Source organism: Ursus arctos, unplaced genomic scaffold (genome assembly GCF_023065955.2).
Source record: "Ursus arctos isolate Adak ecotype North America unplaced genomic scaffold, UrsArc2.0 scaffold_5, whole genome shotgun sequence".
Classification (NCBI taxonomy): domain Eukaryota; kingdom Metazoa; phylum Chordata; class Mammalia; order Carnivora; family Ursidae; genus Ursus; species Ursus arctos.
In genome coordinates, this window is record NW_026623067.1 from 11,748,253 (window position 1) to 11,764,227 (window position 15,975).

General features: G+C 42.8%; 1 protein-coding gene across 1 annotated transcript; it reads right to left on the minus strand.

Moving 5' to 3' along the window:
* Positions 1-1,603: 1,603 nt before the first annotated feature.
* LOC113261537 (interferon-gamma-inducible GTPase 10-like) lies at positions 1,604-7,060 on the minus strand. The gene is made up of 2 exons (XM_026507681.4): positions 6,763-7,060; positions 1,604-3,212 (listed from the first exon to the last, which is right to left on the minus strand). The coding sequence occupies exon 2, from the start codon at positions 3,190-3,192 to the stop codon at positions 1,900-1,902; it is 1,293 nt and encodes a 430-aa protein (XP_026363466.2). The 5' UTR covers positions 3,193-3,212; positions 6,763-7,060; the 3' UTR covers positions 1,604-1,899.
* Between the last annotated feature and the right edge of the window lie 8,915 nt (positions 7,061-15,975).

Sequence of the window (15,975 nt, forward strand, 5' to 3'; positions counted from 1 at the left end):
CATAAAGTGACAACCAATCATCACAGCACCTCCTGGAGGAACTTCAGAAGTTCCCAGACAGAAACGGACTGAGTCTTGTACAGTGACATTAGAAGCACCTAAAATTGCTCACAATCATTGATTGGCTGGGCTCACATGTCTTGGATTGAAGACACCTCACAAATTTATCTCCTCCTCCCAGACCCTAATACCTCTGTACCCTCTTAAGAGGCCCCTCTTTCACACTGCCAGGGGAATTTTTCAGGCCTTTCATGAATGCCATCCAGGCACATGAACACGCTTGTCAACCATGGGATGAGTCTGATAAAATCAAAGCATTAAAACTTATTCCCCTACTTCCATCTTCTTCCGAGTTCTTCCTTCCCACAGCAAAATATTTATTTTCCTGTCTTATCTGAAAAAAAAGGGGGGGGATTTTAAAATAAACCCCACAGCTGTAAATATTTGATAACTCTGTTCTAATCACAAGAATCTTCCAAAAGGACCCAAAAAGACCCTTTGGAATTGTCTTTTTCTGTCTTAATTTAAGGCCACTGAATTGGAAGGAACAGGCCCAGGGAATCTTGAGAAGTTCATGACTTCTAGAGGAGGATGAGGTTGTATAAGACCAGTGCCAACCACATCAGGTTGATGAGATTAAAAAGAAGGATATTTCCTCAGTGCCCATGCTCTTTATAAGGATAGATGGGATCTGGTGGCAAGATGGTAAGCAAACTGGGCCCTGCTAGTGTGAATTTTGGCCTGGGAATGCATATCAAAATTGAAGGCACAAACATTTTAAATGTAATGTGGCCATACAAAAAGGTCAAGAGCTCCTTCTCTTTGAATATTTCACATATCTTATGCATGAGTCAGCACAAACAATCCTTTATCCCCTATTGACTCTCTTCTGCCCTCCTGCAGACCTCTACTAAACAATGGGGGAGCAGTGAGTAGTCAGGAAATTATGGGCCAGTAGTGCCCTCCTCTTTACATCTGTGCCCTTCATTCTCTGGGGTAAACCTTCAGACTAATAAAAGGTCTGAGGAACAGCCTCCTCCATGTACATCTGTTACACCATAAGCATCTACCCTATATCAGTGATGGGGAAGAAGTAGAAAAATCTCAATTACAGTAATAGCAGGAATAACAAGACTTGAGCCTTGAGGCAGGTATTGTTAATTTTTGCTGGTCCCATTTCACAAGTTTGATGTGGAAATTTGAGTGAAAGCAAAATACATTATTCCTCCAAATTGCCCAATTGAGTTCATCTTTGCTTTCCAGTCTCCTTCCTCTTTCACCTTCACTCTCATATCTCCTGTCCCTCAATTTCCTATTCACAGGTCTCTCATCCCATCTAATGTTTGTGAAGTCTTAGAAAAACAAACCCGGACTTTGTTCCCTTCCCTGTGTTGTCCTGTAGTATCTGAAAATATGAATTCCTAGAACATTTCTCCAGTCCTCTTTCAACTTCCTCCTTTCCGCTGCAGTGCCTTACTACACACTACAGTATTCACTTAGACATTTCCCTGACTCACGCATTTCCCTTGGTTTGATGAGGAGGGTATTGATAAGGCCTGGGGAAAATCATTCATAAAAAAGAACAAAGGACAACAGTTATATGGACTGTACCAAATGTTTATTATCTAAGTAAATGAAGTAAATGTAAACTACCTTATAACACATGGAAATTAATGAAAACTATGGGGTGTATTTCTGTCATAATTTCAACAAAATAGCCCAGGGAATGCAGAAAGAGGCCATGGTCATATCCCCTTTGCATAGCAGCAGAGTATCAATATGGAGCAATGCTTTTGTCCAATAGAGACATTCTCTCTACCTTAGGGAGATCTGGTCTTGGTAATGGGTGGAAGAGGACCCCACCCCCACCTACAGAACACAAGATCTGAGGCCCATTTGTTATTCAGTTAGGCAGTCTGACCCATCTCTCTGACATTTTCTGAGATTTAAGATCTCTAAAGTCTTATGCAAGAGAATTTTAGCATCATCAGCGACTGTATTGATGAATTTCAAATGTAGAATGTAGATTTTTAAAAACTGGAAGAGAGTGGATGGCAGGCCTCCATTTACTGAGCAATAGCATTCAACACAGTTCATGGCCCTGGCTTTTATGCTGTCATCCTTCACAAGTAACCAGAAATTCAAGGACTTGGTGAAACTCTTAATCTCCTCCACAGACATGCCCAGTTTCTTTGCAGTCTCTTTGACGGAGTTCTCATCCAAACCAAAATGGCTCTGGTAAAGGTTCAAGCATTTTTCCTGCTGGGGCAAGTCAAAGCCATCAAAGCAGGCCATGAAGGGGATGAAGCTCAAAGCAGATGATTTCAGGGCATCCAGCCAGATCTTCTCCTTGAGGAAAGCTCTCTTCATCTCAATGGAAGCATCAGACAAATTGGGCAACAGGAGCACAAAGGTGTAGCGCTTATGAACAGGGAGCTCCTTCAGCAGGGTCTCTTCCAGTATTGGGAAATCAAAGTCATCCAGGTCAAAGTTGGAGACCAAGAAGATGCGTGGCTCAGGCACTCCAATGTGGCTGAGGTTAGCCAGACAGTTGTCTCGTATCTGTTGAAGCACTCTCTCCCTTTTGAAAGATGTGGGTTTGCTTTTCTCTTCATTATATAAATCATTGTCCACCTTGGTTCTAACAAAGTAGAACTTCTTGCCTATCTCCTTGATATTTTGGGCCAGGAAAGCGTCATTGAGGGTAAATCGAGAGGAAGAAATAATGATGAAGAAGTCATAGGTAGCAAATTCCACCATTTCTAGATATTCACGTGGATGGAAATTGGGGGTTCCAGTTCCAGGCAGGTCCCAGAAGGTCACATTAAGATATTTGGGATGTTGATAGGGCGTTTTCTTCATGGTGGTCTCCACAACACCAACACCTGCAAAACCCTCCTCTTCATAACTAACTCCTCGCAGGGCATTGATGAAACTGGACTTCCCAGTGCCAGATTCCCCAATCACAGCCACATCCAGGGGAGCATTCTCTGCTGCCATAAGTGATTCCTCAATTATGTCAGCCACATCTTTTAGGTTGGCCTCTTTAAGGGCTGCTTGAATTCTACCAAGATTTTCTGGAGAGATGATCCCCCCTACCTTACTGACTAATGTGGTGTAGTGAGGGACAAAGTTGGTGGCCAATTGCTGAAAATTCTTTCCTACCAGGAAGTCAGATATGAACTGATCCATGCTGGCTAACTGTGGAATGTCTGTGGAAAAAGGAAAGTGAATTAAGAAGACAAATGGAGCAACAGTACAGACATAGGAAGGAAACACACAGGTCTCAACAGCCCATTCCCATTCTCTCACGCTTACTAATATTACCCTGAATTACTTTTCTGATGAATTTTGTTTTCATGCTACAGTAGAAACTACTCGTTGTCTACTCTGATGTTTCCTATGTCACAAGAGTCAGGACCTGTGGAATACAGAATAATAGTACTCAAAGATATTCACATCCTGAACCTCGGAGCCTGTGAATGTGCTACCGTGTATAGCAAAAGGCACTTTGCTGGTATGATGAATTTCAGGATCTTCAGATGAAAAGATTTTCTTGGATTACCCAAATGGGCTCAATACAATCACAGGGAACCTTATAAGAAGGACGCAAGGCCAAATGAAGAGAAGGAGATGGGATGATGGAGGCAGAGATTGAAGTGAAGATCCAGAAAGATGTAAGAAGGGCCACAAGATATGGAATTCAGGCAGATTCCAAAAGCTGGAGAAACAAAGAAATGGATCATCTCCTGGAGCCTTCAGAAGGAACCAACCTTATTGACACCTCTTCTTTTTTATTTTATTTTATTTTATTTACAAGTTTTTGTTTAAATTCCAGTTAGTTAACATATAGTGTAATATTAGCTTCAGGAATAGAATTTAGTGATTCATCACTTGTATATAACAACCAGTTCTCATCACAAGTGCCCACCTTAATACCCATCACCCATTAACATCTTGATTTTAGCTCCTTTAAGATTCATTTTTGACAACTTTCCTCTGGAACTATAAGACAATACATCTGTTGTCTTAAGCCACAAATTTTGTGTTAGGTTTTACACAGCAATGAGAAACTAATGCAGACAGTCTGCATTTTCCTGAAACTATAATACTGAGCCATACCCCTTTCCATTCTGTAGGAGGAATCAATCAGGCCAGCACATTAAAGAGCAGAGAATAGCAAACATACCTCAGGTCATATAACCTGCAGCAAATAGGGACAGGAGTTGTCTTTTAGGAGAGGCAGGGGGCAGAGAAAAGCCTTCCAGGATGTGTGTTTCATAAAGGAGCTGGCGAAGCACATAGTCCTGTGGTAATAATTGCCCCATTGCAGCTTAATGTCCATTTATCTCATCTCATGGAAGAGTTTGGGTGGGATTTAGAACATGTGACAGGAAGTGGCAGGGGAAGTAAATAAGAGCTTTAATTTCCCCAATTCATTTCTGCATAGTCTAGAAATAAAGATACCTGATTAAATCATGACAATTTAAGGAAATCATCACTACATTATTGATGGGGCCTCTTATCATCCACTATGAGTGAGGAAACTTTGATTTTAAAGATATTTATACATGTAAGGCTGTCTCAGGGACTACAATGGGCTTTTAAGAATAAGAGCGTGCTCAGTGCTTGTCCACTTCCTATATGCCCTGCAAAGACAATTTTCAAAAGAGGGAGAATCACGACTCTCAAAGAAATATAAAATAAACATGTGTTAAAGATTTTATTTATTTGATTACTAATGAAGGAACCAGGCACATGACATTACTGGTTAAATACATATTCCCAAAGAGATATTTATAGTTCAAGAATAGTGAAATGAATAGTAAAATGATACGAGAGTGCTGTATTCTAAGGTGAGGGTGGGAAGTCAATTGAACCTGTACAGACAGATATTAGCTATATGACTGCTATGGACTGAACGCACCCTACACAAAATTCATAGATGACGCATGAGCTCAAAGTTCTGGTATTAGTAGGTGGATTTTTGGGTGTTGCCTTAGCCAAGAGGGCAGAGGGATCATGAATGGGTTAATCCCACGGACACTCCAGATTAAAAGACTACAGAGACGAACTTGCACATTCTGCCATGTCAGTGAGAGGAAAATGTCCACCTCAGAAGTGAGCTTTCACCAATCACTGAAGCAAAGGTGTCTTGATCTGTGTCTTCCTATCCTCCAGAAGTATAAGAAGTATATTTCTGTTCATAAGCCACCCAGTGAGTGGTATTTCATTATAGCCTGAATGAATGGGAAGAAATTCCCAACAAAAGAATTCTTTTGAAAAGCTTCTGCACAGCAAAGCAAACAGTCAACAAAACTAAGAGGCAGCCCATGTAATTGTAGAAGATAGTTGCAAATGACATTACAGATAAAGGGCTGATACCCAAAATCTATAAAGAACTTCTCAAACTCAACACTCAGAAAACTAATAACTCAGTCAAAAAATGGGCAGAAGACATAAACAGACACTTCTCCAAGAAAGACATATAAATGACTAGCAGACACATGAAAAAATGCTCAACATCACTAGCCATCAGGAAAATACAAATCAAAACCACAATGAGATACCACCTTACACCAGTTAGAATGGCAAAAATTAACAAGACAGGAAACAACAAATGTTGGTGAGGATGTGGAGAAAGGGGATCCCTCCTACACTGTTGGTGGGAATGCAGGCTGGTACAGCCACTCTGGAAAACAAAAAGGAGGTTCCTCAAAAAGTTAAAAATAGAGCTACCCTATGATCCAGCAATTGCACTACTGGGTATTTACCCAAAAGATACAGATGTGGTGAAAAGGGCCATATGCACCCCAATGTTCATAGCAACAATGTGCACAATAGCCAAACTGTGTAAGGAACCAAAATGCTCTTCAATAGATGAACGGGTAAAGAAGATGGAGTCCATATATACAATGGAATATTACTCAGCCATCAGAAGGGATGAATACCCACCATTTGCATCGACATGGATGGAACTGGAGAGGATTATGCTAAGTGAAATAAGTCAAGCAGAGAAAGACAAATCATATGGCTTCACTTTTATGTGGAACGTAAGGAATAGCATGGAGGACATTAGGAGAAGGAAGGGAAAAATGAAGAGGGGAGAATCAGAAGGGGAGATAAACCATGAAAGACTATGGACCCTGGGAAACAAACTGAGGGTTTCAGCGGGAAGAGGGGTGACGGGATGGGTTAGCCCAGTGATGGGTATTAAGGAGGGCATGTATTGCATGGAGCACTGGGTGTTATATGCCAACAATGAATCATGGAACACTACATCAAAAGCTAATGATGTACTGTATGGTGCCTAACATAACATAATAAAAAAAAAAGAAAAATAATTTTTTGCATTGCTACCAATTATTAAAACTCACTGAGTTTTGAAATAGCTTTATGGTAGAAGGGCTAGATTGCATTTAAAGATGGCACAGTTTTTTATTGTATTATATAATAAAAAATATTATTTAAAAAAAAAGAAGCTTTTTATCTTGAAAAAAATAACAACAAACAAAACAAACGATGACATAGTTTCCAATGGAGACATCCAGTAAACATTCTGCTTATTCTAAACTTTCTTACAATTTTCTCACAGAAGAAAAGAAGAAAAAGAGGCATCTTCAGACTATGGTTCTCTCTTCAAAGAGGATGGCATGAGCAGCTGGATGAGATCTTACCCCTCAGCACATCTGACCTACACCTCAACCCTCCAAGCCCAAAGCCAATACCCCATCATTGCAAGTACACAATTTGCTCACTCACCAGCTCTGGAAAGAAGAGAGGTTTCTGATGATAGAGTTCAGGAATGTTTCCACTACCACAGCAGAAAATGCTGAGTGTGTTCCAGTACTTCCTGGAGCCCCTGGCACGGGAACAATCCAGAGGCTTCTACTCCCTGGGAAATGCAGGCACTGAGTTCTCCTGAGTTCACTACCCTAAGCAAGGAACTGGAGAACCTCTGTTCTGCCTGGGTAAAATGTAAGAACAACAGGAAGGATAACAGTCTCTGACTTGAGCCCCTCCCTCAGGAAGACTCGGCTGATGGTTGTAAGGCCCACATTTACAAGACATGAAAGTGAAACCATTGTTTCTCCACAAAACAAACAGTTCCAGGAAAAGAAACATGAAAGGTTTGTGACCACAGTGGGCTCAGGAAGTAGGGGGGAGGGCCGAGAAACACCAGGGGCCATGGGAGGCAGGCCTCTGATGACCCCTGTGTGGTCATCTAGCCATGAATCTGATGGGAAGACTGCGGACAAGGAAGAGGGCTGTGAGCAAGTTTCCAAAGCTTCCAAAAAAAGAGAAGCCTATCTTGTGAGAAAGGAGAGGGATTATATCATTTCTCTGTCTTTCTGTTTCTTTCATTTTTAGGAACCCTATGGCTGGCTGCCACATTGTAACACTTAGGCATGGATGATTATGGCAGGTCATGGGGTCACATCTCACGAACACCTTAATCTACCAGGAGGCACTCTGAGGAAATTTGACAAGTTGCTTGGAGGGATACCCAGAGAGGGAGGAAGGAGTCTGGAATTTAAGGTTTATATGGAAAATCAAGAGGAATATAACAAAGTTCTTTAGAAGAAGAACATAGGAGGATCTGCTATATCAAATACAATTTATTTCACTGCTATAGTATCTAAGACAGACGCTGGCACAGGGATAGACCAAGTGACCGACCCACAGAAAGGGACACAGAACCCTGTACAGGATTCAGGCATGTGTGGAGTTCTGTGGCATAGGAGACGTGCATGGGATGTCAGTGGGTGTAGAAGGCACCATCCAGTAAATGGAGCTGAGAAACTGGTTCTCCATATGGACAGAGGTTACTGAATCTCTGCTTACACAACTTATGATAATCAACTGCAGATAGATATAAGACCCAACTCTCAGATGGAAACTGTAGAAGAAAATATAGCTATTCATAGAGAAAGATGCCTTAAACAAGATGATACCATATAAAGATACCAAGTTAACAGCTGTATAAAACAGACTGACCAATGTGATACCTTTGACTACATTGAAGTGAAAAGCTTCTCTTCATGAAAACTGATGCAAAAAGAAAGTTAAAAATCTCCACAGATCTGGAGAAGATATTTGCACAAAGGTAGTCAACTGAGGATCAATGGAAAGAACATATTTTTAAAATTCCAGAAATCATTAAGAAAAGGTGAAACAATCTCACATGTAAGTGGCAAAAGACGTGAACAGAACTTTCTCAGAAATAGAAACATGTTAGGACAAAAAAAAAAAAAGTAGAGAAAGTACCAGAGATTAACTAAGAATGAGACAAATATACATCTGTGCACTACAAGATGAAAATGTACATTAATTCAGTCAGAAAAAATAAAAGTTGGACAAAATCAGGCATTGTTGAGAATGTGGATGGCTAGAATTTCTGAAACATGGCTGCTGGGATTGTAATTTAATATAATCACTTTGAAGAAATAATATGGCTGAATCATATAAAATGACACATTCATGCATCTTAGGACTCAACATTTCCACTCCTAACACCTATACCAAAGAGTCACTCTGCAAAAAATGTGCAGGAGACATGTGGACATGTGCTCCTAGGAGCAGTCTTTGTAATTCTGAAAAAGGAGAGGATAGACATTGACAGAGAATGGATAAATAAGTTAAGGGACACAACGTTGAAAGGAAAGAACATAGGGAAATGGTGAGGAATTAATCTTTTAATATAATGTTGATATTAAATATTAAGAACCTGTGGAATACCCCTTAACTAAAACTTCAAGAAAACTAAATATATGTGTTATATAAGCATATGTAAGTGCTAACACAGCAAGTAAAAGAAAGCAGTTATAAACACATCCTTCATGAAATGCTTACCCAAAGGCTGTGGACAGAAGCAGAGTGAATGGGAACACAGAGGTATGTATGAGTTGTTAGAGATGTCCTATTTCTTCTGATTTTTCAGTATGTAGGTGATCATTACATTACACAAGAAAGTAAACGAAAAAATGAAAATAGAGAAATATCTTAGTTCTTTCAAATCGTTGTTGTGTAAATTCCTCTGTGTGTACTTGGTCCTGAATCTCTCCTTCCTGCCATATTTTGGAGACATCAGAGAAACAATCTCTGTCTGACATACAGAGACAATCACTGCTATGATGGGAGAAAGACTGCGAAATCTTTCAGTTAGGAGGCAGGAGACAGAGAGACTAAGATTTCAGGTAGAACCAACTGCAAGGCAAAGATGCAAGCTCACACATGAACTTGACAACTGGCTGTGGATGAAGATGAGCACTTGCAGACATCCAAGTACAGCTCTCAGTAGGAAGGTAGGAAATACCTCTGAGGCTCAGGTACCCTGGCAGTGATGGGGCTCTTTGTATCAGGTGACAGAAAGCTCCCAGTCAGGGGCTCCCCAGAGCTGGGCTGCTCCCCAGCAGTGAGTGAGAATCACTCTGGGGCTGCTCCCCTGTTGGGTTGGCACTGGTCTGCAGTGTCCTCAGCACCCAGTGGACTAGGGCCTGATGCCCTACTGTGCACATCTCAGGGTCCAGAGTCAGACTTGCTGCTCCTTAAGTCAATGTTAAAAGATCAGGAGTTATGATTTATGAGCATATTTCCTCTGTTCAGAAAAGGAAAATCAACTCTTCTCAGGAATGAATGACCTTGGGAATACCCTCTCTCCTGGTCCCACTCAGATGAGTAGAGGTCCAGTCAGTGTAATATACAATCTTCAGACTTTTGTAGAATAGAAATCTCCCCAGCCCTGGTTCAGACCCTCCTCCAACTCAGTGATAGACCTGAAGCAAGGACAGGAAACGAGTTAGCTTCTTTCCTCCTTCTTCCTCCCACTGCACCCATTATAGGGACAAGCTTGGATAGGAGAACTACATAGGTAAGAAAGGAATCACTCAGGTATAGGACATTTGCAATCCGTCTGATGGCCTGGTGTGGTGAATGTCCCTCAGGGAGGTGATCCATGAAAGGTCCATGCTGATGTCCCCATGGGATCTCAGGGCAGGAATAATCCAGACTTTACAGGCTTCTACCTCCTCCATGGCGTTGGGCACAGGAAGGCAAACCTGCCTTTTTCTCCTCAGATCATCCTGCCAGGAAGATCATGTGCAGCCCTCATTGTTGGCCGTGTCCCCTGTAACAGGCTCACTAAACTGATCTTTGCCTTTCCTTTCCTCAACCTTTCAGCTGTCCTTTTCTCAGCCAGGGGAGGAATCAAGGATGGCAATGGCAAATTCACAATCTCAGCCAGAGCAACTTTTTATGGACATTTGAAATATTGGCAGAAGCTTTGTAAAACAGACCTTCCATTTTATTTAAAACCAATTTAATTAACATATAGTGTATTATTAAGTTTGGAGGTAGAATTTAGTGATTCATCAGTTGCATGTAACACCCAGTGCTCATTATATCAAGTGACCTCCTTAATTCCATGACCCAGTTACCCCATCACTCCACCCACCTTCATTGCAGCAACCCTCAGTTTGTTTCCTATATTAAGAGTCTTTTATGGTTTGTCTCCCTCTCTGATTTTGTCTTATTTTATTTTTCCCTCCCTTCCCCTATGAGCCTTTGCTTTGTTTCTTAATTTCCACATATGAGTGAAATCATACATTTGTCTTTCTCTGACTACTTATTTCACTTAGCATAATACCCTCTAGCCATGCACATCATTGCAAATGGCAAGATTTCATCCTTTCTGATGGCTGAGTAACATTCCATTATATACACACTCACATATATATACATCTTCTTTATTCATTTATCTGTTGATGAATATCTGGGCTCTTTCCATGTTTTTGCTATTTGGGACATTGCTGATATAAACTGTGGGGTGCATTGCCCCTTTGAATCATTATAAAACAGACCTTCCTTATCACTCCGTGGCAGTCACACAGTGCCCTCCCTGGGACCTCACTCCTAACCACAATCACCCTGGGTTGCTTTTCCTTCTGTTCCTTCATGAGAATGAGGATATGACAATCACTGAGAAGTTAAGCAGCTACCCAAAGTCACCCAGACTGTATTGAATATGCTGGGACTCACATCCTTTCCTGGTTGAGACAGGTACATTGACACCAGGTAAGATCACAGCTGAAGTCAAGAAGAGAACCCCACCATGGATGTAGCATCTGCACTCTGATCCCCATGGCTGGGAATCAGTTAGCACCTGAGCTGGGCACAACGGGCATCCCCAAGAAACAACTTTGGAGGCAGTGTCTGCACCCATCTGTGGGGCCAGACTCACAGGTGCTGAATGTGGACTTCTCACTGGTCTGGTCACTGACATCAGAGGAAGAATCTCAGGTAGGATGTAGTGGGGCTCATCTCAGAGCACCCTCTTCTGGGACTCTGTGCTGAAAGTGCTCAAATAATCCTGCATAAGCATCAGGCAAATGTTGTAGGAGCCCTACCCTCCAGAATGAAGAAAGTGAAGCTGGTTCCTCCCCAGTTTGAGAACTGGAGTCATTTACAGGAATACAAAGAGAAAGTGGCCCTCTCTAACTATCTGCTGGGGCTGCAGCCCTGCCACCACCTTTATCCAGGAATTACACAGCTCTGAGCAGTAAAGGCACTGGAGAAAAAAACCGTAAAAAATTTCCCTGTCCTTCTCAGCACCACTTCCTGCTTTCTCTTTAAGCTCTTCCTGGGACAACAACAACCCAACACAACTTGCTCCCTTCCTTTTGGAACATCCTGGACTGAAACCGGTTTAGGATGGTCCCAGAGGGAACTGTCTCTGCCTAAGGGCTGGACCCTTTCCCAGGGTGGGGTAACTTGCCGGGAGAACCACTGATATCTGCCTGCCTGATCATGGTGACCCTCTGCTTTCTGGAGCAGGTAACTGAGAGAGTTCCTACTATCTCTCTTGGCCAATAACCCTGCTAGTGTAAAGACATGAAAGTTGGAGCCTGACACCAGGGCAGGAGAGCTTGGAGACTGGCTTATCCCTTTCAGAGAGTAATCACAACAAGTCCCCTCTCTGACATTCTTCAGAGACAAAACTTAGCACCCAAACTGTGGCTGCTCCAAAACCATTCAGCCCTCCAGTGTGGAGACATTGGGCCTATTATCATCTCCATGTTCATGGCAGCAGGAGTCTTCTGATGGAGATCCAGTTTGGAAAAGGACAGCAGGATTTGCCATTCATATTCTCTTAGGGTCAAGCAGGACATAGGACAATGGCAATTTCTGGGGTAGCCTGGAATTGGGAGTCTATCTGGAGCACCAGCTGGACCTTCTGTGGATTAGGGACTAGGGGTAGGGTTTCTGGAACAAGGTGCCTAACAGACCTTAGACAATTTATAACAATGCACATGTGTACCTGCATAGGAGAAACTGTCCCCATTGCTGGACACCAACTCCATCCTTTACAGATGATGTTAGTGAGGTGGACTCTTGAAATACTCTCTTCCCAGACCAGGTCCTTTTGTGCCTCATGCCTATTAATGATGTGGATGTTTATTATAGTTCCTAGAATAAATCAGTATGTTGATATGTCTTCATACTTTCCCTATGATGACCAAATGAGGAAAATGTGGGACTTAGTCCACACTGTATCAAACTTACAAAAGTCCTTGATGCCTTGGATTTCTAGTCTGATCCAAGGCTGATCCTTGCTTCATGGCTCACGATAATTGGGCATGGCATGAAGCATATAGGATCCTGCATGGGAAATCCACTAATGAGTGTTTTTCATTCTGCTTCTCAGGTTATGAAATCTTTTTGATGCATTATAATAAGAAGTTTTTTTAAAAAAATACCCAGTGGAATAGAATACAGTAGATCAAAATGGAAGGTAGATAAATTGTTGGTAAAATATTTTTCAGATGTATGCATGTGTTCCTGAGCATGTGAATTGAGTGTGTACTTGGTTATTATGTGAAATGCATCTCTTACTGATGGTCCCATTGAGAAGATGTTGAAAGATTTGCTCACAGGGTCTGGTTCTCCTTGCAAGCACAACTGCCCTCTCTAGTTAAATCTGCTCCCTGGGCTTCCTCCATAAAGGCTTATGTTTCTTTACTCAGGGACCCTCAAACCCTGTTCAGAGAGGGGAGACCAGAGGTGTAACATGAATAGAATCAGCAAGCTGGGAGTGTGAGTGGGCCATTTTATCCTGGGTTGATCTCTGATGGCCTCTCCTCAACCTCTGGGTCAATGTCCTGCAGGCTCACAACAGCAACACCTGCACATGGACCACTCCTGGAAGACCATGCAGTCTCTCATGGAATCACCCATGTCCCACCCTGGCCTGGCCGTGATACATGGGCATAGTACTGCCTTAAAAAGTCTCATGTGCAGAGTTGTCTAGCACTAGGAGCAGCGAAAGTAGAAGACAGACATTTGTGGCTGGTGCTGTGTGACCTCAGTCATCCCCACCAGTAGGGCCCAGCTCAGGTCCTCAGGTAGGCAGACATGTGCAAAGTCCATGGTTGGGTCAGACATGGTCACAGAAATGGTTTGGGAAAGTGTAGGTTTGTGCTAACCTGCCACACCCACCTGGACAAGAGAGGTTGTACTCTGCCCCAGCCTCAGCTTGCTTTCCAAAGGGCTGTGGAGGGGCTGGCTTCAACATTTCAGATGACAGATTTAGGAAGCAGAGTTAATTTATCTATCAACCATAAGTGTAGGATTTGCAATGGTATAATGTCCTTCATTCATCTAACAGAAATGTGCCCCATATCTGCTGGCACTAAGGGTACCAGGAAGAGTCTAGGAAATTATTTACTGTGAGTGCCAAGACCTGAATGTGTACTTTTATGATACCAAGCATCTAAAATGGGATGACACAATACTTTCTGGGACTTTAACTATTTGAAGAGATAGGGATTTTTTTCGAATGATCTTATAGACTAGAAGCCAAGTTGATATGGGTACATGTCGAGGTTGTGATGGGATTTAGACAAACCAGGAAAAAAAGATTCAAGGGCTCTAACCCAGTTTCTGTGTTCTGGCTGGTCTGGGCCCCACAGGACCACTGATAAGGACATCCAGCCTTCTATCCTATACTAGGGACAAACTTATAGACAGGCAGAATACATAGCATGTTCAGGTGCAGAAGAAAGCCCTTGCTCAATCAAGTCAGTGAATCTGGAAGTTACCCAGGAGATTGTCTCCCTGGAATCATGATGGTAGTCAAGGCATCCAGGACCCTTCATGTCCTCCACAAAGAGGAACCCAGGCTATTATTGGGAATGTTCAAGAGAAGTCTTAAAGGAGGTTGTGAATACAAGGGCAAAGGAGGGCTACTCTTAGGTATTTCATTCCAGAATGTTCCCCCATCCTGACTTAGGCCAGGGCTCCATCTTCTGGCTTCTAGCTAGCTTTGCCCATGTGTGCTCTGCCCAACGAACATGTTGTTCACCCCTCACCAAGCTCAGGACACCTCCACTTCCAGGAGGAGTCACCATCCTCACTGACCTATTACACCTCAAGTTTGTCACAGGGGCCCCTGGTGGAGGACCCTGAAGAATTTGTGGGCACATCCCTCAGGGTATTCTAGTCCTCACACAGATGGGATGGTGATCACACCATATTCCATGAGCTTTCCTCCTTCTGAACTCCCAGCATCTCCTGATCATTTCATTAGACATCTCTACCCCCCAGTGGGGTTCAAGTTCACTGCAACATTTGCACATCCCACATTGTGGGATTTCCCCTCAGACCTGGAAATCAGTGAGTTTTCTGTGATGTGGCTTGAGGATGGGAGATGAGAGAGGACTGGGAAATTCTCTTCCCAAATTAGGAAGGGTGCATCCGGGGAGAGGTAAATGGTAATTGATAGCAATAAGTGAACCCATGATCCCAAGAGAAACATCTAAGCATCCAGAAATCCCTCAGCCCCTGCGGCTGAAGATTCAGCATTAACTAGGATCATCCTCCCTTCCTGTTCAGACAGAAACAGATAACCACACTGTGGGTTTAAATCTTGGATCCCCTATCATTGCTTTGTAATTCAAGGTGTGTTTCCTACCTGTGAGACACTGTTTCTTCTCTCATAACCAGTAATAATAACACTTATCTAGTACAGCTTGGGGAAGATTAATCAAGAAAAGGCATGAAGAAGATCCAGCCCAGACAGACTCACAGATCAGAATATTCATACACTGTGGTAAGAGCTGGAGGGAGTAAGAAGAAACAGAGGAAGGTCTTCCTCAGAGATCCTAATAAGACCAAAGAGAATTCACCAGAGGTTACCAGGAGGCCTGCCCAGAGCTTCACCTGGGTCATACCACGAAACCTTCACTGGAGTCCTATGGGGTCAGTAGCATGGCTTCCCAGATGCACAGGATAGAAAACTGGGGCTCAGTTTTCAATGTGAAAATGTTCACATTGCCCTGGGGCTGAGTTGTCCACAAACTCAGTTGGGAAATTTGGCAGTTTCCCCATGATGAAGGTGAGTCCAAGCCTCATGCTGGGTGAAAGTGCCAAGAGAAGTCTTGGGGGGCAGTGATGCAAGCAGGATCCAGCTGTGGAGAGGGCAGGGGTTAGTGGAGGAGGAGAGCAAGAACCCGTACCACTGGACGGTGATCCTTCTGAGGCAGAAACCTGAGCAGTTGGATGTGAGGACTCATCTCCGGCAGCATCAAGAGTCCCCAAAGATGACTCTGGAAGAGAAAACCTTATGGACCAGAAGGCCTCATGAGGGTGACTGGGTAACTCTTCAGCAAGGAGGTAGTCTTGAATAATAAAATGTTTAAAATTTGCATTTGTGCACATAGAGATAGTAGATGTCCTAAGGGAAATTACCACAGCAAACATTCATAACTTGTGGGACTGTGAAAGCCCCGCCAGCCAACACTGTGTGTGTAGCCCCCAGGAGGACAGTCCACTAGGTAATCTCAACCAATTCTCTTTCCCAATCTTGCCTTATAAAATGCTTGCAATCCTACCTCAGGGCTCAGCTTACAAGAGAAAGTTCATGGGAGAACTTAAATACTTATAATAATAATCCCAACAGTGACAAAGATAAACAATCAT

Bases quoted from the DNA above. Each gene is read 5' to 3' on its own strand.
- LOC113261537 (XM_026507681.4), bottom strand. From the start codon at position 3,192: ATGGATCAGTTCATATCTGACTTCCTGGTAGGAAAGAATTTTCAGCAA.